Here is a 23,767-nt window from a genome sequence, read left to right as displayed (position 1 = left end):
CTGCTTCTACCTCTTTCCCTCTTCAATTGGCACTGCCCTCGAGGTATACCTCAGTCGTCATGCAAGTCTTTGTAAGTTTTTCCTCTCTTCAACTCCATCATCAGCCTCCGAATTCCTCTGTGCGTCTCCCGCCGTTTTTAAGCTCTCGGTTCATTTGTTGAATACCAGCTCCCGCGCCGTTTTCATCCCGTCTTGCCCTTTTCTTTTTCGTCTCGTCTTGTCAACACCAAATTTCCCGTCGCGATGTCTTCCCCGTCCCCTCGAATTGAAGTCCCCGGTCTCTACCGCTCGTCGCCCGCCAGCGCTCTGCAGATCCATTCTGTGTCGGGCATGTGGCCCAACCAACTCTTTGCCGATTCCGTCCCTCGGTCCTGGAGCAAGAACGTCTTGGTGTCCCTGGCCAAGATCATCTCCTCAGCCAGCACAAAGGCTAACACCACGGTTGACGACGTGGTGGCTTGGTTCAAGGACAATGCAGAGTCATGTGGTGGCCTCAACCAGGAGGCATGCACCCAAGCCGATCGGTGGCTGAGTGAGAAATCGGCTATCCGTGGTAGCAGGAGGTTGTCTTCTCGGGCAGAGGAGAGAGAGTCTTCCTAGCCTGAAGCTCCCCCCCAACGTAAGTACTGTCCACTCTCATTCAGCATGCATGAATGTTCAAATGCTAATACTGTACTAGAAAGTCCTCAGAAGCGACCCGGTTATACCAGCGACACAGAAGCGTCGCGTCGCAAACGGCGCTCGTACAAGAGCCCAGACATCTCCGCCGTCGTATGTCACCACCCATTTGACTTATCGACTCCCTTCAATTGCTGACATGATAGCAGAACCGCGAAGAGCTCGTACGCTCGGAGCACATCTCCATCCTCAGAGAGAAGTCGGGTGCTGCTGAGGATCGCCTCAATGGGGCAAAATCACTCCTAGACGAGGTCGAAACTCGCGTCGTTTCTCTGCAACGACAAATCGCCAATGTCAATGCTGGCGCGCTCCAAGAGAGCATCAAGGAGGCCACCGCCCGCCTCGCAACCTCCTCCGCCCTGGTCACCAAGCACCAGCGATACGTGGACGGGTACCGGGAATTGGCGCTGCCCGATGCGCCAACCTACCATGTCCAAGCCATGGAAACGGCTCAAAGCGAGCTCGACAAAGCATCTCAGGATGCTCAAACTGCTGAGGGAGTCCTGGCGTCGGCTCAGGAGGAGCAGAGAGAGCTAAAGCGCGCTGAGGAGAAGTTGGTGAAGTTGGGCGCTGAGAAGGTGACCCTGGAACAGTCTGTCTTTGACCTCCGGTTGGCCAAGGCGCGCTGTGATGTGTACCTTGGGATGGTGGAGTATGGGCCTGATGGTTTGGCCGCTCTGCGGGAGGAGGATGTTGGACCTGGAGTAGTTTGGCTGTCTGTGGGCGTGTGTCTGGCGTGGTTGTCTGGCGTTTGGGTTGTTTTCCTGTGGTGTGTACTGGGAGTTTATACGCGATAATGGAACTTGGAGGCGTTTTTCGATCATGGCCATGCTTCTCTCCTCCTGAACTCTTACATATGAAATGACCTGAGCTTGCCTTATTAGATAAATGCTTTGTGACAAAAACGTGCAGTTTGTCGTCGCGCATCAAGGATAAACCGGAAGTCAATTGAGATCAATGAGAAAAGGTCGGGAACTAAGCGGTTGCTGCACACACGAGATACTTCAACTGATGCATTTACTCCTGACACTTCAGTCAGTAATACTGATTGCTTTCCGATTCTTCCGACCCCATGGGGTCGAGATTCTGCTGTGCGCGCGCCCCCATCATTAACGCACATCAACATACGTTGACCCTACCCTATGGAAAATGATACGCGGCGGGATAGCCACAATCTGCATGCGAGTAGTACAATCTGACTAATGCTAGATTTTCTAAACTAATCAAGTACCTATCAACACCTTTTATAGACATTTCAATTGTTTATTACGTGAGTTGCAGGCTTTACCTGAAGAATGACCAAGGTGACAACGCTGCGCTGAGGGGACGCCATCATTCATAACTACTGTACCTCCACAAATACATTGGATAATGATCTGAGATTGATGGCCTCCTTATTGCGACACGGGGAAAGCTTTTCGTAGAATTTTCTGACCTCAGATGGTCGAGTTCCTTGTAATACGATTCCCCTACCAAAGTTATGCTTCATGCCTCGCCAACACGCGAGAGATTGAAAGTAACTGCGCATCACTAAAAACTGCACCTTAGTGCTCCAGATCAATCATATATTCAATTGCAATAATTGCCAGCTCTCTACAAGAGTTTCTAAGCTCATATGGTCAAGTTTCCGTTGATACAAATCTCACACCAAAGATAACCTCCACAGCACACCAGCCCACGAGAGGCCCAAAATCACCGCGAATCCACAGAAACTACGATTCAATGCGCTGGGAGTCATATAGTTTGTCGGCTTCAAAAGGCCATCATGAGTGCAGGGTAATTTACTGACCACCAGGACTTAGTGACGCTAACCCTGATTTTAATTCTGCCATTGTGAACCGCTCTGCTCATAGTCCTAGGCATTAATGCTGAGAGACTAAGGCTTGGATAAAAATGTAAGCATTTATCCCAAGGAGATTATATAACATGAATAATCAATTACAGAACCTCTACGCCAAGAATGCACTTGACAAGGATGATTCGTTTCGCTTGGTTTCTCTTCAACCGGGGCGTCATAATACCCCGCTCACGCTCCGTCTTCTCAACACCAAGCTTGGTGAGGCTCAGCCTTACGAGGCAGTTTCCTATGTTTGGGGAGACGTGAAAGATCTTGTACCAGTCAGTGTTCAAGGTGACATAGACACGTTGACTCAGGCCCTTATATCGCAGAGCTGTCACGCGGCCTTGAGTAGTTTCCGATATTCCAATTCACCTCGACTACTCTGGATTGATTCGATCTGCATCGATCAAGATTCGGCTATTGAAAAAAACCATCAGCTAAGCCTTATGGCACGCATTTACAAGAATGCATCACAAGTCTTGGTCTATCTCGGACCAGGATCGCCTGATAGCGATGCCGCCATAAGATGCATCCGCGAAATTGATGAACCATCCAACGACGATGGTTACGGGGCTGTAGAATCTTCTGCGGCCATTCAGGAGAACCAAAGTGCTGTAAGCAATCTACTCAAGAGGCCGTGGTTCTTTCGTGTTTGGGTCCTTCAAGAGATCACCTTTGCGCAAAAGGCCACTGTGATCTGCGGTGACAACCAACTCAATTGGGAAAGCTTCAAGACGTTTGTCCATTGGAATGTGAACGCGGGCTGGGTTCAAAGACTCCCGTTCTCAGTTACGTATGCTGTTTCGCCCAATCCGTACGTTTTGCACGTTACATACGGCGAAAGACTCTTAAGAATATTAGAAGACACAAGGACCTGTGGTGCCACTGATCCAAGGGACAAGCTATACGCTATTCTCCCTCTATTGGATCGACATCATGAAGAGATGAAGGAGGAGCTTGAGGAGTATAAGGAACGTTGGGATTATAACGAACAAGAACTGCAGGAACTGGCAATTCGGCAACGACGTCTGAATGTTCAAGTCGATTACAGTCATTCTGTGTCCCGGGTGTATACTGACCTTGCGATCTTGCTGATGGGTTCAGTCGGTCTCGACATTCTCTCATATGTAGTCAAGGAATCAGCTATGCCAGGGCTGCCAACATGGGTCCCAGACTGGAGCGTCATTTCTCCCTACTGGGCTGCCACTCAAAAGCACGCTGCAGGGAGATACAAACCGCTTGCAGGGTTTGAAAATAGGCCCACTCAGTACATTTGGGGTTGGAAGATGCTACATTCTCATCTCATCGATACATGGACGATCTCAGGATATACGTCTGTCAATGACCAGCCATCCAGACAGCTTCATGTCCAGGCTGTCAGCCTGGGTAAGATTGAGAGAATTGGCGATCTTTGTGATATTGGGAAGAATTGCTTCCCCGTTGGACAGTGGGAAAAGATAGTACCGGACGAGTCGTATCTCGAACACAGCAAAATACCGGACGATATAGCTGACGAGGAGTTTCACAAGTGGCATAGCAGCACCTTGTCCCTGTCAAAATTTCTCAGAACTCTAACATTAGATGATGTTGTTTACCCCGAGGTCGCCAAAGCTGCGGTGAGTCATATCAAGCGGTATAACGGAGAGGCTCTTAAGGATGACGAAGGAAAGTGGATGTGTTTTGGGGAACTGATTGAGAAGGATAAAGAAAGGATACCACTTATGGACATCTTTCAGGGGACCGGGAGCTTTGAGAAACAGGCCATGAGGATCTTGAAGCGTTGCGATGGAAAGAGACTGTGCATACTCAGTAACGGACGCATTGGTCTTGCGGACGACAGGGCCCAAGTGGGTGATGAGGTTTTTGTAGTTCAGGGTGCTAGTGTACCTTTTATATTCAGAAGGATGACATCCAATAGAGGAAGAGATGGTGCTTCTGAGCAAGTGTTTACCTTGGTGGGTGGCGCCTTTGTACTTGGTGTTATGAACGGCGAGATATGGGACCTTGTACAGACAGGCGAGGTACAGAGAGAAAATCTTACTGTTAGATAATTCAGAGAGGCTGTTTCTTATATCGATTTGAAGTAGCTGACTCTATTCAAGACTTGAAGGCTTGGGCTCTGTACCTAGTTAGTTCCCACTTTATGCATCTGGACGTCATTAAGAGCGATCTGGCAACACGGTAATGGACAGAGTGGTATCGTCCTATAGTCCATCTCTGAAAGCTCTCATTCATGGGCGTCGACAGCGTGAAGTTGCTACCGGCCCCAACTATGCTCTTCTGATAGATATGGAGCAGACATATGGTCAACCTCTTGAGAGGGTTCAGCACGCCATAAACCAGTCCGTTCTGATGTCTCGAAATAACTAGATTAATTTCTTGTGCATATGCATTAGAGTGAGTTTGCTGCCGCTAACGGCTATTCTAATTTTCTAATATTGCTTTTGTTAATATTATAGGCTTACAGCCATAAATAACACTGGCTGAAGACTATAGTGAATGATCGGCTACGTTCAACGCTTTGGAAAGATTCCTTCGAGGAGAGACGTGATCTTGTCTCCTGAGACCGGAGTGGAGTGGAAGACTGAGCACGTCGCATTAGAGTATAGCTTTTACTATTACAGTTGTAATAGTGCCATCCGGTTGCAGAAAGGCGGCCTTTGTACCATCGACTCAAGAGATGCAGTCCTCCACGTAATATATATATGTAATACCTGCACCGGGGTTCCATCAAAAGTTCTATGTAGCAATTAACTCCTGGCCTCTTGTGCGCTTTGAACATGAACTCCTTTGATTCCTTTTGGAATAGTTGTTATTGAATGTTCATCAGTGGGTGTCGTGGTATAAACTGATTTGTTTTCCCTATGGTTTGCCGTAAAATAGGTAACGGATCCTAGCTGTTGAAAAGGAAAGAAGGTAGTGCTGTAAAGGTAGTTTGTCAAGATGACAATGATATGTTGGTCATGCCTTTCATCGGCGGGGTGCTTGCTGACGGCTTTGCTTTTAGACTAAGCATTCAACTGATAGTTGAAAGCTGCGTGGATAAAGGTTCAGTCAATCATAAAGGAAGGAAAGGGAACAAGTAGGCTGCATGTTAAATGCAGTTTGGTCGCCTTTCATGCACCGGCGCAATTACCTGCCTACATAACAAACAGCACTACACAAAGGTTCTCACATAAAGAGAAATATAATGCAATTAAAAGTCATTCAATGGAAGTCACTTACTTCACTGTGGCGCTGGTACAGAGCCACATATAAAGTACTTTCCGGATTCCAGATTCTCTTCCCAACATTAACATCAGCATCTGTCAGCATTATCGCAGACATCTCTCGACACATCGACCACTTGCCTGTCACTCATCTCTCACTCGTCTCCACTCGTCTCTCCTCAATTCAAGATGTGGCTCCCAACCTCTGTCGACACACCAAAGCTCATAGACGTTCTCCGCAAACTCGGCATCAATGACTCTACTTCGGATAGTGCTTCTACTTGTACAATACGTAGTTAAGAAACGCGATACTACTTTGCCAGAACGAGCCCGGAAAGCGACAGTCCCTTAGATGTCATCTCAATTGCTACGACTTGTACCTACGTAACGCTTGATTTCATTTCTATCCTTGAAGGCAAGTCTCTTTAATGAATGAGAACTTGTACATGCTAACATCAAGTTGCAGCAGAAGTTGACAAAGAAATTGATCCTTCTGATGGCCTTATGCCAGGAGCTCAAGCCATTACGGAAGATCCTGCCTTTAAAGGCAAGATTCATCTCATGAATGGAAGGAAAGTTGTGCTAACAGCAGATTGTAATAGAATTTAATGAAGCTCTCCGCAGGATGGTCGGCGGACCAGACATTGATCTCTCATTCTCCTTCAGCCTTGGCGTTGATCACAATAATTACACTCATGAGGAGACTACTAGGTTCCAGTCCATTACAGAGCCATTCATTGCTTCCCTTCATCAAGCCAAGGCACAGGGAGAGTCGGCCTGAAAAGCGATTCTCAAATGCGCCACACTTGGCATGTGGAAAGGGAGTGAAATCATACCGGAGGAATAGGAGGAATATCAGGATTGTTGGATGTCTCTTACGAGGCCACGATAATGATGTGGAGAAGGCCAAAAGCACTTGATGAGGTAGCTACCGGGAGGTCAAGAGGACCAAGAAACGATTCATGGACGGCCAAAAGTTGATGCTAAGTGAGCGTAAAGTGATAATGAAGGCACGAGCGGCGGAATATATCAGATATAACTTTGGAACTTGTTGGTGCTCGGACCAATGGCTGAAAGTGAGGCTGACTGCTATGCATGAGCGAGACGGTGACCTTTGACTTGATGTATGGTAAGCCTAGCCTTTCTCACCAGATTGAAGAAGGTTTTATGTTGAGTCGACTACACGTGGTTTCCGCGATGTTGGAAATTGGTATCGAGGTATACGAGGTGACCTGGGAGGATTGGATGGTGGCTACGAACGTACACCGAAGACACTCTTGAGGCAGGGTTAGTGATACAGGTTCGTAGACATGCCTTACACCAACCTGCCAAAATTTTTTAAATTCTAACTACGGGTGACGTCTACTTCGTTCTGCTCACCGGTTGGCCTGTGATCTGATGTAATATCTAGGTCCTCTCTGACACTCAACTCTAAGGAAGATTTCTTTAGCGGAGCCCAGGAAAAACCAGCAAACCACGATAGAATGCTTTAATAGAGGAGGTCACCGATATTCAAGATAATCTGAAGCTTGTAGTTGAAATGAGGAGGGTCTGTCTTAGCAAAAGAGCCAAGGGATTCGGATACCGTGGCCCTGACAGAGGACCATAACGAGCAAATTTAATATTATTTATTCTGACAAGCGTGTCGGGCGCGTGATGTGAGCTATCAGCTGGGGTCTATCAACTCAAAATAACACTCTAATCAAAGTCGGTGCTGACAAGCAGTCAGGCTCCAGCGGGACAGTGTCACAACGAATGTCTTGCTCTTAGAGAGACGAAAGTTAACATGGACTAATAAAATTAATTGCCTTACTAGGCGCCGAACGCCGCCCGCTGCTTCGTTATACGCTCGCGTCAAAGGGAACGCCCATCGACCTTCGGTTATCCAAGCTGCATGACTGGCTCGGGTTGTCGGTCTATTGACGCTCCCGGATAAGCTGAACTGTCCTATCCCTCATTTGTAAATTAATTCTCACTAAGTGGGTCTTCTAAAGATTAGATTTCTTTACCCGTACATAGGGCATAAACCTTGAATAGTAAGCGTTGCTTTATACTTCCGTATTTAAACTTCAGATACTACCTCACGACGCCTCCAAATTACAACGTAATATTTGTCTCCGGAGTTCCGGATGCAGTAAATTGCTTCCATAAGCTTTTGGAACCTGGCATCGGCATACAATCAGGGCGTGTAACTTAAGAAGAGAAATACTTAAGACTAAGCTTTGTATTGATCTCTTATTATCTGCGTTGTTGGTGCTTTGGTATCCAAACAGTAAACACACTGAACGATATTTGTTTCTTCTTATTTCACCCAAATACCGACATAATGCTCATTCCTCTTTTGCTGTTGAATCTTCTACTTCGAAGCACCAATGCTGCTCCCCACCTCAAAGCAAGAGACTGTCAAGTAAATGAACTTCCCGTCAGTCTAACTGGCGCATACATCGACCGGAATAACAAAAACAACGTATCCTTCCGCTTGTATTCTGAAGACATGGAGACTCGATGCCCCCCACTCAACAAAGACCCTCAGAAGAACACGGCCAAACCCTTCACTTCGACAAACGTTTATAAGTGTACAGATCCTAGTGTCACTTTCAGTTATGATGGCAACGATGGCCAGCTCAAGATTTGGATTAGCAACGAAAAAGGAAATTTTGGCGGTTCTGTCACGGTTTCCAATCCCTCACCAGAAGTTATTTCAACTACCCTCCAATGCATAAATGATTAAAAGATTGGGTGGAGGAGAATCTGTACTAGCTCCATATAGGCGTTGTACAAAAGGGACGAATGACGGGCATGCTCGAGGAACAGAAAGTTATGCAAGATGGAGCAATATACGCTGTGTGAGATGTCTGTTGTACCTTGAATTTCATCCTTCTGATTGATGCAGTATTGGTCCACCCAAAGATATTGAAGGTTAAGTCGGATCGTGTCCTGGATAGCATCGCAAATGGTCTTGGGCACTTGAGGTGGCAGGAAGCCATCCTTTGGGGCCACACTTGACTCATTGTCTTGTGGCTGTCCCCATACATAGCTAAGAGCCGCAAACTCGCATCCTTCAGGGGCTTTTATGATTGCACCAGTCTGGCACTCGATCACTCTCAAGCATGAGAGTTCATGTGGATATCCTGGCAAGGTCTGACAAGTTTTGTGGTGGTGGGACTTGCAGAATGCCAACCAGTTCTTCAGTATTTGGAAGTCAATCCTGTCTGACTCTAGACGAAGAATAGTGAATTTCACCGCCTCGGTGTCTTGAGAGTTGTTTGGGAGAGGGGATATTGCAAACTGAAATGAATCGTAGTTCAAAGTGCTCAAACGAAGCACCTGGCTTCTGTCAAAGGCATTTGTTTCAAGGGAATACGAAGGTATGTTAAGATACGTGCTCGCTGGGTTCTTGGCCAAAACTTCGAACTCGACTTCACTTTGTTGGTTGATAGGTGTGGCATTGTCGCGAAACAAAATGGTAGTAAAGAACCGGCAGAGTGAGCAAGGCGAGAATGTTTTGCTTGTAAGTCATATCCTTTTACACTCTTGCCCATTCCGTATAGCTTGAAGGCCAATAGAAGAGCATTGTGCACAGAGGTCGGCGGCTACGTCAGGAATTGCTTCCCTAACCACGGGAATAGAGACTTGCCATACAGGGGAACAACAAGTATCTCCAGAAGCCATCTTGAGATATAAAGTAGAGGTAGCCTGATGCAATTAAGAGAACGAAAAGCAAGGAGGAAAAGCACTCTTATCAGGCTGTTAACCTCAGGGCGCCTAGAATCCTAAATCAGCCAGTTATACAATACCACGTTGACTGTTAAGATAAGAAACATTATATTACGTAATCTCGCAACCTAATTGGCTAAACAAGTTACCTGTACTTCTCCCGTGAAGAATAGAAGTAACTTCAAGCGAGAAGGAAGTAACGCGGTTAGTCACCTTATCGAGCATCTTATAGCTCAAGACTTGGTGCTGCGCGGGATTCTCTTCGCTAGAGAAGGACAGGGGGGTATCTAAAGCAGGGGAGTTTAGAGTCACAAAAGCCCAATGCTTAAAGCCAGCATAGAGATAGGTCGCCAAGGTGGCGATATCCTAATTAGTGTTTTAAGCAGAGGGAGGCAATTGAATAAAGAAAACCCGGGGTCAAAGTCATAAGGAGATTCAACACCAGAAACAATTTGCGAAATCAAGATCTTGAGCTATTGTGCAGCCGCAAGTCGCTTATGTACCCCAGAAAATGACTCATTTACCCCAGGATCCAGACAGGTGGAGCATGACCCAGTGAGCTGATTGGCAAACGCTGATTCGTATGGTTGCAAGATCTTAGTCTCCAGAATTGTTGTCGTCGGCCGTACGCTCAAACGCCCGTAGGAAGTATGGCTGATATTCATTCATTATGGGCAATGACTTTATGAGGGTTTCGACTCCTGGTTTATAGGAGGAATCGCAAGTCGGGCCAATAGATAAGACGAAATCTACTCTATTCTCTGCTGTATAGAGAGGTAGATTGTTGTCAATAATTGGGGCAGTGGTATTAGAAACAACTGTCAGCAACGTGAATGAGGATTGCTTGGAATGACGGCTAAACTTACCAGAGAGTGAAATCGACAATGCGGCTGGAGCCAAACCTCCGCAAAAACCCCTTGCGAGCTCCGATCCCTGATGTCCATGCTTGTGACGACACCTATTGGGATCGGCAACTGGTGACTCCGAGAGATCCTAGTTGGTATAACTGTCATCACCAGCAGCTATTGGAGGGAATAAGAGTAGTAAAGATGTGGAACCCCTGCATCACGGCTAAGCCGTGTCTTAGATTGCTACGCCCTAAGCCCGTTTCCGCGCTTACGGTTACGCTTATATTCCCAGTCCCTCGGTTTCAGTCTTGTTGCAATTGCGCAAAGTGTGATAACGCCATTTTATATTCGGTATCCCTGGTCCCTGGAATTGTCGTAAATTGAGCGACATTTCTCCTAAAGTCTCCTTTACAGTAGTCCACCAGCTGAATACACATCTTAATCGATTTACTCTGTAGTGTGCTGCCTCTCGGTTAATGAGGGGGGAAATAAAAAAAAAACCGCCCCCAGATTGGTGGATGGGCTAGCGAATATTGGTTTAGTTGGGTTCGTTTCTTTTTCTCTCTCCAGAACCTGGTTGCTGGGTTCCTTGGCATGCCGTGGCGGTTTCCCTTGATCTCAGATCTCTGGGAATGTTCACTAATCGTTGATCTAAATCAGACCCGACCCCGTTTCAGAATCGACAAATCGGGGATAAACCCCGAGGTTTGCATGCTGTTGCGTCTGCAATGACGGCACACACTTCATCTACTGGACCTGTCATTCGCTGTAATCTTTCCAACATTAAAATATCACACGGGATACGTCTCAATCTCCGAAACATTCATGCTAATCGCTACTAGATTAGACTGCCCACCGCCACCCAGGATCTAAATGCTTACTTGGAATTCCAGATTCCATCGGTACCACCAATAAACCCCAGTAAGCTTCGTATTTCCTTCCTTCCAGATCTTCCATACTTAAAACAAGATGGCGCTACGGTCCAATTAGATCCCGCTAGTCTGCCTTGCGCCGATATCTGTCGGGACGAAAGCGCAGGGTATTGAAATGGCCTATGCGTGCAACCATCAGCGGCTTGTTCATCTTGAAGTGAGGCAGTGAATTATAAGTAATGATTGAACGCACCATCAAGTATAATAGATGTCATCCTAGATATCTGCATATATGTTATGGCGACAATGATTTTATCTCGAAAAAGGGCATCAGGCGCCTCTTTGCCCACCTCCAGCTTAAGCAAGAAGCTCAAGCTAACAAGCATATGCCCATCCCAGCCTCCGAACCAGTCGATTCTACCTATCAACTTCACAGCCCTTCTAGAACAAAACCCATCAGATCTTATGCCAGATCTACAGATGCAGGTAACATGTCTGACTCTATTTCTACTTTTAGTGTGAGATCGCGTGGCCCCCCGCTCCCCAAGCCTAACTGACAACCCACAGTGCCAGAATGTCTCAGACTACGCCAAGGACGAACAAGGTTACCCTACGACGTAGATATGAGTACAGGGAAGGCGTAAAAGCTCTGAACAAGATGGATATTCTGGGGGTCGCAGCACAAAAGATGATTACTGCGGTCGACGATATCAACAAGATTACAAGAGACATCGATCGAATTCTGGAATCCGAATCACCCTTATTCCCCGGCATGCAATTAAATAAATCATGTCAGGATTTTATGGCGGCGTATGAAGACATATTATCAGTACTGCAAGCTGGGTTGCCAGAATCATAAATCTATTATCAAATTTGAGAATCAATCAGAAAATACCGACTGAGATCTGCCAAAGGTCAACCACAATGGACAAGCGTATAAAAAATAGGCAGAACCATAGTCAAAAGCAGAATCGAATGACGAGCAAGTATAATTTTATTTTCATCTCCACTCACGCCTTCTGTTTCTTTTCTCTACCGCATTACCATCATCAACCCCGTCCAGATGACAACCTGACCTCTCGATCCAATAAGCAGCTGGATTTGACCTAGAAGTTCGTGGACCTATCGAGACAATACAAACTCTTTCCAGTGATTTCACATTTTGAAGCCATTCAAAGCTCGAAACCTCCATCACAGAACGGGAAGCCCATAGGCACTAGGCACCGCACTTAATACAACAATTGAGCCAAGTGACGGACACGCAATAGTAAGCACAGTGCAGAAGATAATAAGAAAGAAATAATATATAAAATCTAATATATAAGAAGCTAGAAAATTCTTTAAAATTACCTTAATATCTTATTTAATTACTTATTAAAGCTATGAAATTACTGAAGAATTAATAACTATAAATATTAGCCGTTGAAGCTATTTGATAAGGAAGTGATATCTCCCTAAAGGAAATGTGATGAGAAATAGATTAAATACTCTGAGATGTTAGAAATTCTTGCAGGAAACCGTTAGCGCCGTAGTATTGGTGGTCTCAATTTCATTCATCACCAACAAAAAGCTCAAGAAAGATTCCAGTACCTAAATCCAGCCAGAAATTAAGGACACTATATTGAGGTATGATCAGTTACTTTAGATAATGTTATAGGGTTAATGCTGCCAAACTGTTAGGATTGTATAACCAGGTGGGAGAGCCAAGAGCCTTCTTTAGAGCGGGGTATGAGCTTTAGTGCTTACACTTTACATGTACATAAGGCTCTCCAAACACCTTACTTCTTTAGGCATAATTAAGCGAGAACCGAACAATTGACCCCGAGGTGGGTTAGTGTGCGTACAGCCGAGCGGAACGCGGAGACGGTATTGCAGACGAGAGAGCCCTAGCTAGTCCAGGCATCTATCTATGTGCCGATTTATAAGCACTGATGAAAGGTTCCTTAGCTTTCATGAAGCGCTATAGTTTCACGTTCTACGTTACCAGTTGACGCAGCCGACACAAACAGCACAGCCATGGACAAGAGCTCGGATGAGGATCAGGATGAAACTTATGAGTTTGTCAAGGTCTCAGAAGATGAATCCGTCGCTGTGATGCATCATTTCTTTACCGAGTTTCTTGCAGATACGAATCGCAAGGATCATACGTCTGCATTTCCTGTCTTGGACGACCCAACTTATCATGGAATGCTAGCAATCTTCCTCCTGGAGTACCTCAATAACTGCCCGCCCTTTGAGATGGGCCTTGATTACCGCAACAGTTCTGACAGAGATTACCGACCGTATCATGAAAATGAGGAAGAACAATATGAACAATATTGCAAGCGAAAATATCACTGTTCCCAAGTACGCGCTACCCATCCTCTGGCGGGGTATGCAGCTGAAAACCTTTCTCTACACCTTACTAAAGCAGCAGCAGCTGGCCCTATTGAAAATATCCTGGCTGCTCTGGATCGCTTCTTTATCCCTGGGAAACCAGCCTTGCAGAACTGGTCAATTTTTATAAGCCCTGATCTATTCCCTGCCTATGACAGTGTCTTCCACATGGCAGCTGCAGTTAAGGACGCGCCGTCACTCCCAATATTTGTTTTAGAGCATTTTGCTAAGCTATCGCCCCATCTTCTTGATGCCCCTGACCACGATGGCCGGACGCCGCTATCCTATGCAGCAGAGGGTGGTCAGGCTGATATCACCAGATTTCTCCTGGCTAAAGGCGCAAACCCAAACTCTAAAGGCAAGGATGGAAGAACGCCACTCCACATGGCACTATGGCATCCGCATGTTGTCGAAGTTCTCATCAATGCTGGCGCTGACCCTCTTGCCAGGAGAGGGCCGATTCTTGAAGCATACAACTTTAACGGGTGGCTAGGACCAGAAGTAGATGATGACCCATGGCGTGAATCAGTTCTAGGCGTTGCATTCTCACAACATTCGGATGGCGATGTGAGGGATATTTTTATACCGTTCATCCCTCCAGATTCACTTAATTTATTCTTTCACCAGGCTCTCTCTTTCCTACACGCGAAAAAAACCACCATCGAAGCTTTTCTCAACACAGGAAAGGTAGATGTGGACTCCCTTTGGCAGGGAGAGACAGCACTATACCGAGCTGCTAGATGCTGTATGCCCGAGATGGTAGAATTACTTATTGATCGTGGTGCGGACCCGAACAAGAGATGCTCACCATATTGGCTCAGTTATGAGATTACCGACAGCGAGAGGGGCCCAACTCCTTTGCACGGCGTTGCAAATCTACGCCGACTGGAATGCGCTGGGACCTTAAACCTAAAGCGGGTTGCTCAGGCTTTGATCTCCGCAGGCGCCGATGTAAATACCTTTGCAGCCGAGCACGACAATGCCCCGGATATGACTCCTCTACATCTGGTTGTTAGGGGAACCGAGCCTGGGGAGATGGGACATGACATTGCGCGTGCACAGTTATCTATTGCTGACGTTCTTTTGTCGAATGGCGCAGATCCCAATGCACAGACTGTGCCAGATGGAAACTCGCCAGCACATCTTGCAAGCCCTGTCGACCTCTCCCTCTTTGGAATACTTGACCGTTACGGAGCTGACATCAACGCACGCAATGCACATGGGAGAACACCTCTGATGGAACTCTTATTCCGTGTCAGCTGCAGAGACCACAGAGCCGAAGTATTACCGCTTCACCAAGAACAAATTATCCAGCGTATAAACAAGCTTCTGGAGTTAGGCGCCAGACCGGATGTTACAGACGGTAGCGGAAAGACTATCTTCCACTACATTTTTAAGAGCCTGAGGTACCTCTGCACTTCTGAGTGCTTGCCTCTTGCAAGGAAGCTATTGCAAGCTGGTATAGACATCAATCATAAAGACCTAAGCGGCCAGCCACCAATCCTTCTGTGCAAGTCGTGGCAACATCTCGCGTACTCGCCTTATTCCAAGCAGTGCAAGACTCTCCACAGACTTCTCGACCTGTTTCATAGCTTCGGAATGGACTTCAATTCGAAGGATGCTGAAGGTCGGACTATCCTGTGGAACATCGTTGAGAACTCTGATATCTCCAGGGTCTTTGTTACCCTCTCCAAGCTCATCCGCCTCGGCGCAAACCCCAGGGAGCGGACCCGCAGTGGCTCAACGCTGCTACATGCTATAGCCAAAGCGCGTTGCAATCCACCCAGTCCCTCAGCAGGCCTAAACTTGAATGCGGACGCAGCTGCGGTTGACGTAGAGGGTAATACTCCCATTCATGCGTTTTTTCAGGGGTCGGTCAGACGCTCCTTTCGCTCGCTGCAGGAACTTACCCGAATATTGGTCAGTATTGGCGTCCCACCTCTGGAAAAGAACGCCAAAGGGCAGACTGTTTTACACCTCTCAAGGTGCGAGGATGATCTCAAAGCTATCCTCACAGCGCCATATTTTAAGGGTCTGAACTTTGATGAACAGGATGTAAGCGGCTTCACGCCACTGCATTATGGTGCGGAATGCTTTGATAACAGCGCCATGCTTCTGCTACAGTCCGGCGCAGATCCAACAGTCGTTTCGCCCAGCGGTCTTTCAGGACTTCACCTTGCGGCCCAGAAAGGTAATATCAACAGTGTTCTCCTGCTTCTAGCCGCACTCCGAAAGCGCCGTGTACTCAAAGAGTATATAAATATGCTAGGCAACGGCTGCACGCCACTACACTACGCTTGTCGATCAGGAAATTTAGCTACCATCTGGGCTCTGCTGCGTAACGGCGCCAACCCTTGCATCAGGGACGACATAGGACTGACGCCGTTGCACACTTTAGCGGACGGGGGTACTCAAAGGCACGCTAAGTCCTTGCCGCTGCCTGGCGACCATACCATTGATATAGTCGGCCTGCTGCTGAGAGCTGGTGCAGATGTCGCGGCCAGGGCCACAAGTAGTGGAAGAAATGGTGATGAAGGGACGGAGAGCGTTACGCCGTTAGATGCAGCGGTGGAACGCCAGGATTGGGTTTTGGTCCGTGAGCTGTTAGCAAAGGGGGCAAAACCACACGAGTCTTACAACCTGCCCCGAGAATTTATCTTGGCAACAGATAAGAACGAAGCTGCGGAGGAAGCCAGAAGAGTTCAGCAATTAATACCCCAGATCGAAAGCTCCGCAGCGGCAAGTCCGTGTTGGAGAGGTCGCTGGGCCGCTGACAGGACAATACTCTGGGAAGCAGAGACCCGTTTCGTCACTGGCGGCCAGATGATTCTGGATGAGATGGCTGCAAGCGAGGATGGGGAAAGCGATTTCATCGGCTTTAGCATGCTTACTGCTGCGCTGCAGGACGGTGATTACGACAGCGTCAAGGAGTATGCCCGGCTAGGAGGGAACCTTTACCTACAAGGGACTGGAAACCTCCACTTCGTTGATCTTCTGGTGGAATGGGAGTGCCTAGAACTTCTGCATTGCTTAGCCCCCGATTTGATGAAGCTCCAAGATAAGGCTGTTTGTGACACGCTGCTAGGTCGGGCATGTCTGCACCCAGAACCCTTCTTACACGTAATCGAGGTCCTCGTAGAAGGGCTAGGCGTTGACATCAATACTAGGTACAACATATCCGGCTCTGAGGGCTATGAGCATCACGAGGGAACAGCTCTTCATTTCCTAGCTGATGGTAAAGGGGCCTGGCGAACTGAAGGCCTGAGATACCTTCTTACCAAGGGAGCTGATGGTAGAGCACTAAACGGAGCAGGAATGACACCACTAATGGTATGTCGTGAAGAAGGGGCGGCGCATGTTTTGAGAGAATGGGCCGATCCTAACGCAACTATCATGCCCAAGAAGAATGCTGCGGTAATTCATTAATCGCACCAGAATCATGGCCCGACATCAACATTATTTGCCTGTTGTTGTCGCATGGAGTAACTTCAAAAGGTCTACCTGGCCTTCTGAGTCGAGCCATCAGAATCGGCGTGCGTCTCGAAACACTGGCGCTGCTCCTGGAAGCTGGTGTGACCTTTTATAAAGCCAGCTGGCCGCTTGTGCAAATCTCACGCAGCTGCTGATTTCTGGAACATGTATAAATCAATTAATAAAACTCCTGCGAATCTACAATTCCACAAAAGATAGTCCTTTCTGCTGTGGACAGCAGTGGTAAATGGCCTCTTTTCCGATCTACCCAACAGCACCATTTCTGCGTGCATCTCAGCAATTAATAGTCTGTCGCCACCATATTTCGTACTGCAGCTCAGTCAATTCGAGTCCTATATAGTATAAGGATCATAACCCCACGACGCATTCTGACAGTTCAATCTGCACTGTTGCTAGCTTGGGGAACGACGTTAACCTCGTGGTCATGCTCGTTTATCAATTTCTTAGGGAATTGTGGCTGCGCTGCCTACACAGCCAGATCATCGGTCAATACACTCGCATGTAATAGTTGTATCCTACTTTAATCACAAAACTTTCGTCTAGCTGTGACTCGATTAGGCGAATTCCATATGCTTGAGTAATTAGCTTTTTTTTTAAAAAAAGAGCTTTGAGCTCAGCGTTAGCAGAAGGCGCTTTCTTTTGCTTTTAGCATCTGCCCACTACTAGCCTACATAGTGCCCGCCGTCTGCCTATTCATCAAGTTGCTCGTTGTGATTTGTGAGAAGCCCTATATTCATGCTGTCTCAACGCATGGTTTCATTGAGACCTATGCCGAGTACTGTGCCAGGTACTGCCTACCCGAACAGGATTGTCCGCCTTGCTGAGGGCAAAAAGTCAAATGGTCCTCACATTGGTAAGCATTATAGTCCTCGGCAACATCAAACAGGTCTTCAGATTCAAAATGTGACCTCGCATTGTTAAAATGTCCTAGCCTCTGCATAACGCCCTGCTCCTCTCCTCGCACTACAAGCCTAAATGAAGACTGTTTCTCAAGGGGTACGCAGTAAAGTTTCCCTAACAGAGCTCCTGGTGCAGATCATCATCCTCCTAAAATTGCGTCGAGAGTGTAACGGCCCCATACATACTGCCGCGGATGCCGCACGGTCAGGAGTTGCCGGTGTCTGGGCCTTGATTGAGTACTGTGTATGAGGGTTTCTTTCCTACTAATGCTTTTTGGTGCTGTTGGGGCCGTCGACGGAGTAAGCAAGATTCACGTCAACTATCCAAGCCTGAACGCAAAGAATGGGGGTACACGAGCTGTACAACGGGCCACAACCGCTAATCTTAGCGAACATCGTCACTCAACCTCTCCTCCCTTTCGTCGTCCTTTTGCAACCAGATCTTTATTTCGGTGTCGCCAAAGTCGGACAGAGAGTCCCAGAAATAGGACACCAGAGGCCCTACACACCCGGCCAACGACTAGCTGGGTAAGCCCGATCTTCAGGGGCTGGGTCTGTCTAGGCCAGCAGAGACCGCGGGCAGATGCCGAGTTTAGATAGCTTTTAGCATAGCTAGAAGGTCTCCGCTTGATAGAAGCGCTATTTTCAGGTCAGGAAGAGTACCAGTGCATGTTGTAGTCCATGGGAATACCCCAGTGGTGGCGTGTCGGAGTCGGCACACTCGAGTATAGCCGGAACACGCTGGTAAGAAGGTTAATGATGTCGCACTGGAATTACAAGGATCGTTTGGTGTAAACTTTGATGTGCTTTTCGAGGCCGCCATGTGCTTCACATCAAAACCGGCCTCAGGTGTATACTTTATGTCCACAAGAATCACTACGGACACCAGGAACAACAGCGCTAGTGGCTGGCAGGCTACAATATCTACAGGAAGTTGCACCAGTCAGACTTTCCAGGCCCGCGTGAGGTGCGCTATCCTGAGACCGCAGATGAAGGCTCTTCGGGCCGGGAGGACTCAGGGAGCGAATTAGCGCGTTTAAGCATTTATGAGCTGCATTCTGTGTATTGATTCATAAACGCAGTTATGTCTGGCAGTTGCTTTCTCAGGTAAAGATAAGAAATTATATTAAAAAGGGTCTAACTATCTGATCTCAACGGGCTGAAAGTTGTAATCTTCTCTTCTCAACCACTCGCCCGACATTATCCCATGGACATAAGCCTCGCCTACAAAGGCATACTGGTTCGCGCTTATCTGACGAAGAATGAACGGTGTACGCCCCCCGGCGATGATTACTACGCGGTCCATTGGCCTTGTCTCCTTAGATGATATCGCCAAGTAGCCTAGTTCTGTTCTCATCAGACATCGTCCCCTCATGTATCGCATCAAGCCCCATCTAAAGTATCGCTCATCAGCCCCTATCTCCGAGGATTCGCCCATAGGCTCATTGTTACTGCTCATCAATTTAGAGATCAGAGGAGGCAAATAAGATGAGTCCATGTTGAATAATTCTTGGAGAACCTTGCATAGGTCTGTATGCCTCTCAATAGAGTCTTGACGTCTGTGTTTGACAATCCATTGAAGTACGATATTCTGCAAATAGCTTTCGACTGCTTCTGGCTTCTTGCTCTTTTTGTGATGCTCTGATGCCAAGGTTTTCCACAGTGCTTCGGTACGAGTTTCTCCACTGGGATAAGTAGTACAGAGCTTCGATACTATCGTCAGCCATGATTCGATGGTACAGTCGTTGTTTATACGCCCATAGCCTTCTGATAGCGGATATTCTTCTACCTCAGCAATTGTGTCAACAATTGAAACATCAACCTTTAGTATCCCTGGCAGAGAATTATGGATGACCGCTTGACGACTTCCTGAAGCATTGTATCGCTTATGATAGATTCGAATAGAAACCAGCTGCGCATTGAAAGCCGGAACCCAAGATGGAAGACCCGCAGGGCGTTCATACTTATTTTTCATAACCGCTGGACTTACCTTCCATTGTGGAGTCCCAGGTTTTTGAACAAAAGATAGCAATTCGAGGGGTCCAAATCGTCGACTATCTCCCCCTGTAAATCGTGAACTTTATTGTATCCCTTGGCACGGAGAAGGGTCATGCCCATCTCGGTGAACACTTCAGCGATTGACTTCGAATAGTCAGCTGCTAATCCTTCTGAAGGCTCTGACACATTCATCAATGCAAATACCTTGTCTCTCCCGTCAGACACAGCGAAGTCCCAAGTGAGAAGAAACAAGGCAAGTATGCTCAATTGACTGCACGGAGGGTTGACGATGTCTTTTCCAAGAAAATACTTTCTTGCTTCTCTTGCTTCTCTGGAATTGGGGGCAGTTCGGCTTCTGATGGCGAAAAGAGTCAAGATTTGTGCATTTGGTCCAGCCTTTCCGAATTTTGCAGGGGGACCACCATCGCTTAGTATATCATTCGATCCGCTCTCGCCAAAAAGCATAAACAACAGGGTGAATATACTCGACCACTCAAAATGAAAGGAGCCACAAATGATGTCGATCTCTCTGGCAAGTGACGCTTCCTGGATGACCCATGTACGTGAGAACCAGGTGCGGGTAAATAAGCTCTTCACAGCTTGTACCTCGGCAATTGACATGGGGAGATTGTGAGGCCTCTCATTTACGTCAAGGACTTTCCCTCTCACATGATCGCAGTACCGTGCATAAGAGTTATGGTAGCTTCTAGCAATAGCAGTCGATGGCTGGGGGATGTTTGACAAGCAATTGAAAGCCGCGTTAGTCGTATCGTCTTCTTCTCCAAGCCATGCCACAACACATCGCGCCGACCCATAGATTTGCGACATCATTGCAACTTGGCTATTGCGTTCAGCAATGTCATCCTGATTGATACATATGGCATCAATCCAGAGAGGTACTCCTCTCCCAGATGTAGACGCTTCCAAATGAGATCTGCCTCTGGGTTGAGCGACCCAATTGCGTAGGATCTCGCAAGTTTCATCCCACTGGCGGCGTTTCCGTGAAATACAACAGGCTAGAGGGTCGCGATTGGTGTTGTCCAGGGTTGCTGGCTGTGCTCCTGCGAAAAGAAGGGCCTTCACAACCTCTGGATACCCATTCTCGGCTGCGTAATGCAGAGCTGTCTCACCAAACTTGTCTTGGCATGTGTGGTCGGCGCCCTGCTCAAGATATCTCATAACCAGGGTCAAGTTTCCTTCCTCAGCAGCTTGTATGAGCCTCGTCTTGTTCCAGGGTTTATATCGCTTATTAATATCTTCCGGCGATCTACAGGGCTCTTGAAGCCGACAAAGGGCCTCGTAAAGGTTCCTTGTGACATAGAATAGGCGGCCATTGACAGCTATAACATGTTTATGCTGAGTATCGTATTCGTCGGGCAATCCGTGCCGGACAGGTTTCGGGTTTCCCCAAGTATAAGATAAGGCATCGTAGAGAGGTCGATCATTACGCTCCGAGGCTTCAAGCACAAATTGCAACAGGGGAACCCCATTGATAGAAGCAGCTTCCGGGCTTTTCAGTTGTTCGACTGGCCGTAGGAGGCGTATAGATGTCGGCGATGGAAGCGCCTTGTATTCAAAAGTTTTATATTGGAGAGGAAAATCCATTTTGATGCTTTCTGACCAAAAGTCCAAGTCCGTTGCCAAGGGACGCATAAGGACTTTATTTTCCCTGCCTTGCTTGCGCTCTTACTTGGGTATGCCTATCTTTGTGTCTTATCATAAGTCATTTCTGCACGATTGAGAAGCTAGCCAATAAGTAGAACGGTAGCGGTGGCACTGCCATCTCCATAACAACAAACACGCTCAAAAGTGGCTGAATACCATGCTGACTGCTGGGGAGTTAAAAATAGCCTCAAGGTCTTATACCGAAACACGAAGGTTGATAGGTTAGGTAAAGTTTAGCATAGTGGCTTGCACAAGGCGGTTGCTTTCCGCACTTCTGGCTGTGCGGATAGTGCTTACTGTGAGACCGAGAGCCAATGTGTCATGCATGTGAGTATCCACTCTTCGTATCATCCTGGACTTTGATGATCTGACATTATGACCTCTCCTGCTCTGTCAAGAGCAGAAAAACTCACCGTGAGATATCATTCGACTGTGCCGCACACTAAACTTGAAAGATAACCCGTTGCCCTTTTGCCTCAAATATAGCGATACAATTAGGATCTCTACCATATGATTCAAGAATAGGACTCTTCCGTTTCTGGCCATTGCTGAAGATTAAGCCGTGTCCCGAAATCTGTCCAGGTTGTACTTATCTGGCAGAAACAACGGGGCATTATTTTTTTGCAGCATCATTGAACCAGCGTAGCTCTTATATAGATCACTAGAAGATCTACACCGGAGCGGCCTGATGTATGGGATTATTCAAGCACTACGCAATATCTCAAGGGTTACGATATAGCTTTGTTTCAAAGATTGACCTCAGTTCCTAACCTTCTACAAATAACAAACAAAACTTGAAGTCTTGATTTTTGAGCACAGGGCGTACCTTGACCTTAAATTCAGCCTGTACATCCTACTCTTCCTGTCGTTTTCTTCCTATCTCCTCAGTTACGCCATCACTAAACCCCAGTTAAATGGCTCTGGATCATTTGTGTCAAGTACATCGCACTCACAAATATCGGCGCAGATGCTATCGGGGAACTGAGCCACAGATGCTTAACCTCTGCCTCCCAACTTTCGGAACTTGCAGTGGAAAGAAAATGTGGCATTAGGAGCCATGACCTCGCCATAGACCCACTTGGCATACTTATCATTGTAGGTCAATGTTGTGGCGCGATGCTGTGGTGAAAGTTTGGCCCCGAGATATGCTCTCAAGTCGTGCGCTTCGGTCTTGATGAACCCAGTGACAGGCATGGAGTTCACGGATGGACGCGGTGCAGACCGATCAATTCGTACGGGCTGTGGCTCCCAGTGGCCGATGGTGTCCGTAATCTCAAAGTGGACTTCCGTTCCTAGATAAGAGCCCTCGCCAACGCAACTACAGGCTATCCCATAGGATCTGCCTACAAACAAATGTCATCAGATGAGGAGGGGGCACGATGGTTTGTCTGACACACGCAATCGGAGCAGAAACTGAACTTGGGGACATTCATCTCTGATGGGTCAGGTGCAGGTGGTTTGTTGTCAATCTCCAGAAGCTTCTCGACGGTTAAGGTGCTCTCAGGAGATTTCTCAAGTAGACCATTGGGTCCGTGGATGATGGGCTGGCAGACATGACGTTTGAGGCCGGTCTCCATTCTGAAGGTCACAGTGAACAAGATAGAAAGGGTGGTAGGGAACAGACGATGAGATATGTTTCTTACGTCTGTTGTCTATTGAGCTGGATGTCGTTTTAGTATAACAACGAAGATCGAACAACGTGGCAGACGCAGTGCAGCGTCAGCATGTCATGCGGTTTCGCTTCCTTCCGAGTAATTCACAACTGATAAAAAGTTGATGACTAGGCCTGCTCAACGTGGCACAGAGTTACATTGAAACATTTCATTCTAATCATGCATTGCTCCCGGACATACGGGAGCTAGCCTTTTATGCAAATTGCCTACAATAAGATAGACTTAGCTATGAATCACGACCTGACTTTTAAGCCCTTCGTGGCTAAAGTATATGTGCTTCAGTGACATTTACTCAACCAGTAGGTAACACAGGAAAGGGATTAGTCACGGGCCGTTTGTGAACAAGCTCTGTATCGACTTGATTTAATACCTATTGTTGGATCTAATCAACGACGGATTGCATCTTATTAATTCAGGTCAGCTAGCCGGTTTCCAGCACGTTATTGGAACTTCTTTGGCAGGTAAATAACATAGTTTCCGTCGAGTTTGCTGTTATGATG

At 47.2% G+C, this 23,767-nt stretch overlaps 7 protein-coding genes across 7 annotated transcripts; 5 read left to right on the top strand and 2 right to left on the bottom strand.

Moving 5' to 3' along the window:
- Positions 1-243: 243 nt before the first annotated feature.
- On the top strand, positions 244-1,475 carry FPRO_15976 (uncharacterized protein; the record flags this gene model as incomplete). The annotated part of the gene is made up of 4 exons (XM_031224905.1): positions 244-543; positions 601-619; positions 680-771; positions 828-1,475. The coding sequence occupies 4 exons, from the start codon at positions 244-246 to the stop codon at positions 1,473-1,475; spliced, it is 1,059 nt and encodes a 352-aa protein (XP_031090117.1).
- A 1,129-nt stretch (positions 1,476-2,604) lies between these two features.
- On the top strand, positions 2,605-4,569 carry FPRO_15975 (uncharacterized protein; the record flags this gene model as incomplete). Its single annotated transcript, XM_031224904.1, has 1 exon — positions 2,605-4,569. One exon carries the CDS (start codon positions 2,605-2,607, stop codon positions 4,567-4,569), a length of 1,965 nt encoding a protein of 654 aa, XP_031090116.1.
- Positions 4,570-8,053: 3,484 nt separating this feature from the next.
- On the top strand, positions 8,054-8,458 carry FPRO_15974 (uncharacterized protein; the record flags this gene model as incomplete). Its single annotated transcript, XM_031224901.1, has 1 exon — positions 8,054-8,458. The coding sequence occupies one exon, from the start codon at positions 8,054-8,056 to the stop codon at positions 8,456-8,458; it is 405 nt and encodes a 134-aa protein (XP_031090115.1).
- A 3,012-nt stretch (positions 8,459-11,470) lies between these two features.
- Positions 11,471-11,785, top strand: FPRO_15973 (uncharacterized protein; the record flags this gene model as incomplete). Its single annotated transcript, XM_031224900.1, has 2 exons — positions 11,471-11,650; positions 11,732-11,785. The coding sequence occupies 2 exons, from the start codon at positions 11,471-11,473 to the stop codon at positions 11,783-11,785; spliced, it is 234 nt and encodes a 77-aa protein (XP_031090114.1).
- A 1,395-nt stretch (positions 11,786-13,180) lies between these two features.
- FPRO_15972 (uncharacterized protein) lies at positions 13,181-16,966 on the top strand (the record flags this gene model as incomplete). The annotated part of the gene is made up of 1 exon (XM_031224899.1): positions 13,181-16,966. The coding sequence occupies one exon, from the start codon at positions 13,181-13,183 to the stop codon at positions 16,964-16,966; it is 3,786 nt and encodes a 1,261-aa protein (XP_031090113.1).
- Positions 16,967-19,917: 2,951 nt separating this feature from the next.
- FPRO_15971 (uncharacterized protein) lies at positions 19,918-21,534 on the bottom strand (the record flags this gene model as incomplete). The annotated part of the gene is made up of 1 exon (XM_031224898.1): positions 19,918-21,534. One exon carries the CDS (start codon positions 21,532-21,534, stop codon positions 19,918-19,920), a length of 1,617 nt encoding a protein of 538 aa, XP_031090112.1.
- A 1,056-nt stretch (positions 21,535-22,590) lies between these two features.
- On the bottom strand, positions 22,591-23,171 carry FPRO_15970 (uncharacterized protein; the record flags this gene model as incomplete). The annotated part of the gene is made up of 2 exons (XM_031224897.1): positions 22,591-22,937; positions 22,988-23,171. The coding sequence occupies 2 exons, from the start codon at positions 23,169-23,171 to the stop codon at positions 22,591-22,593; spliced, it is 531 nt and encodes a 176-aa protein (XP_031090111.1).
- Positions 23,172-23,767: the final 596 nt, after the last annotated feature.

The sequence above is a fragment of the Fusarium proliferatum genome, assembly GCF_900067095.1.
Source record: "Fusarium proliferatum ET1 genome assembly, contig: FPRO_scaffold017, whole genome shotgun sequence".
NCBI classification, from domain to species: Eukaryota; Fungi; Ascomycota; class Sordariomycetes; order Hypocreales; family Nectriaceae; genus Fusarium; species Fusarium proliferatum.
This window is presented reverse-complemented; position numbering and strand designations above follow the sequence as displayed.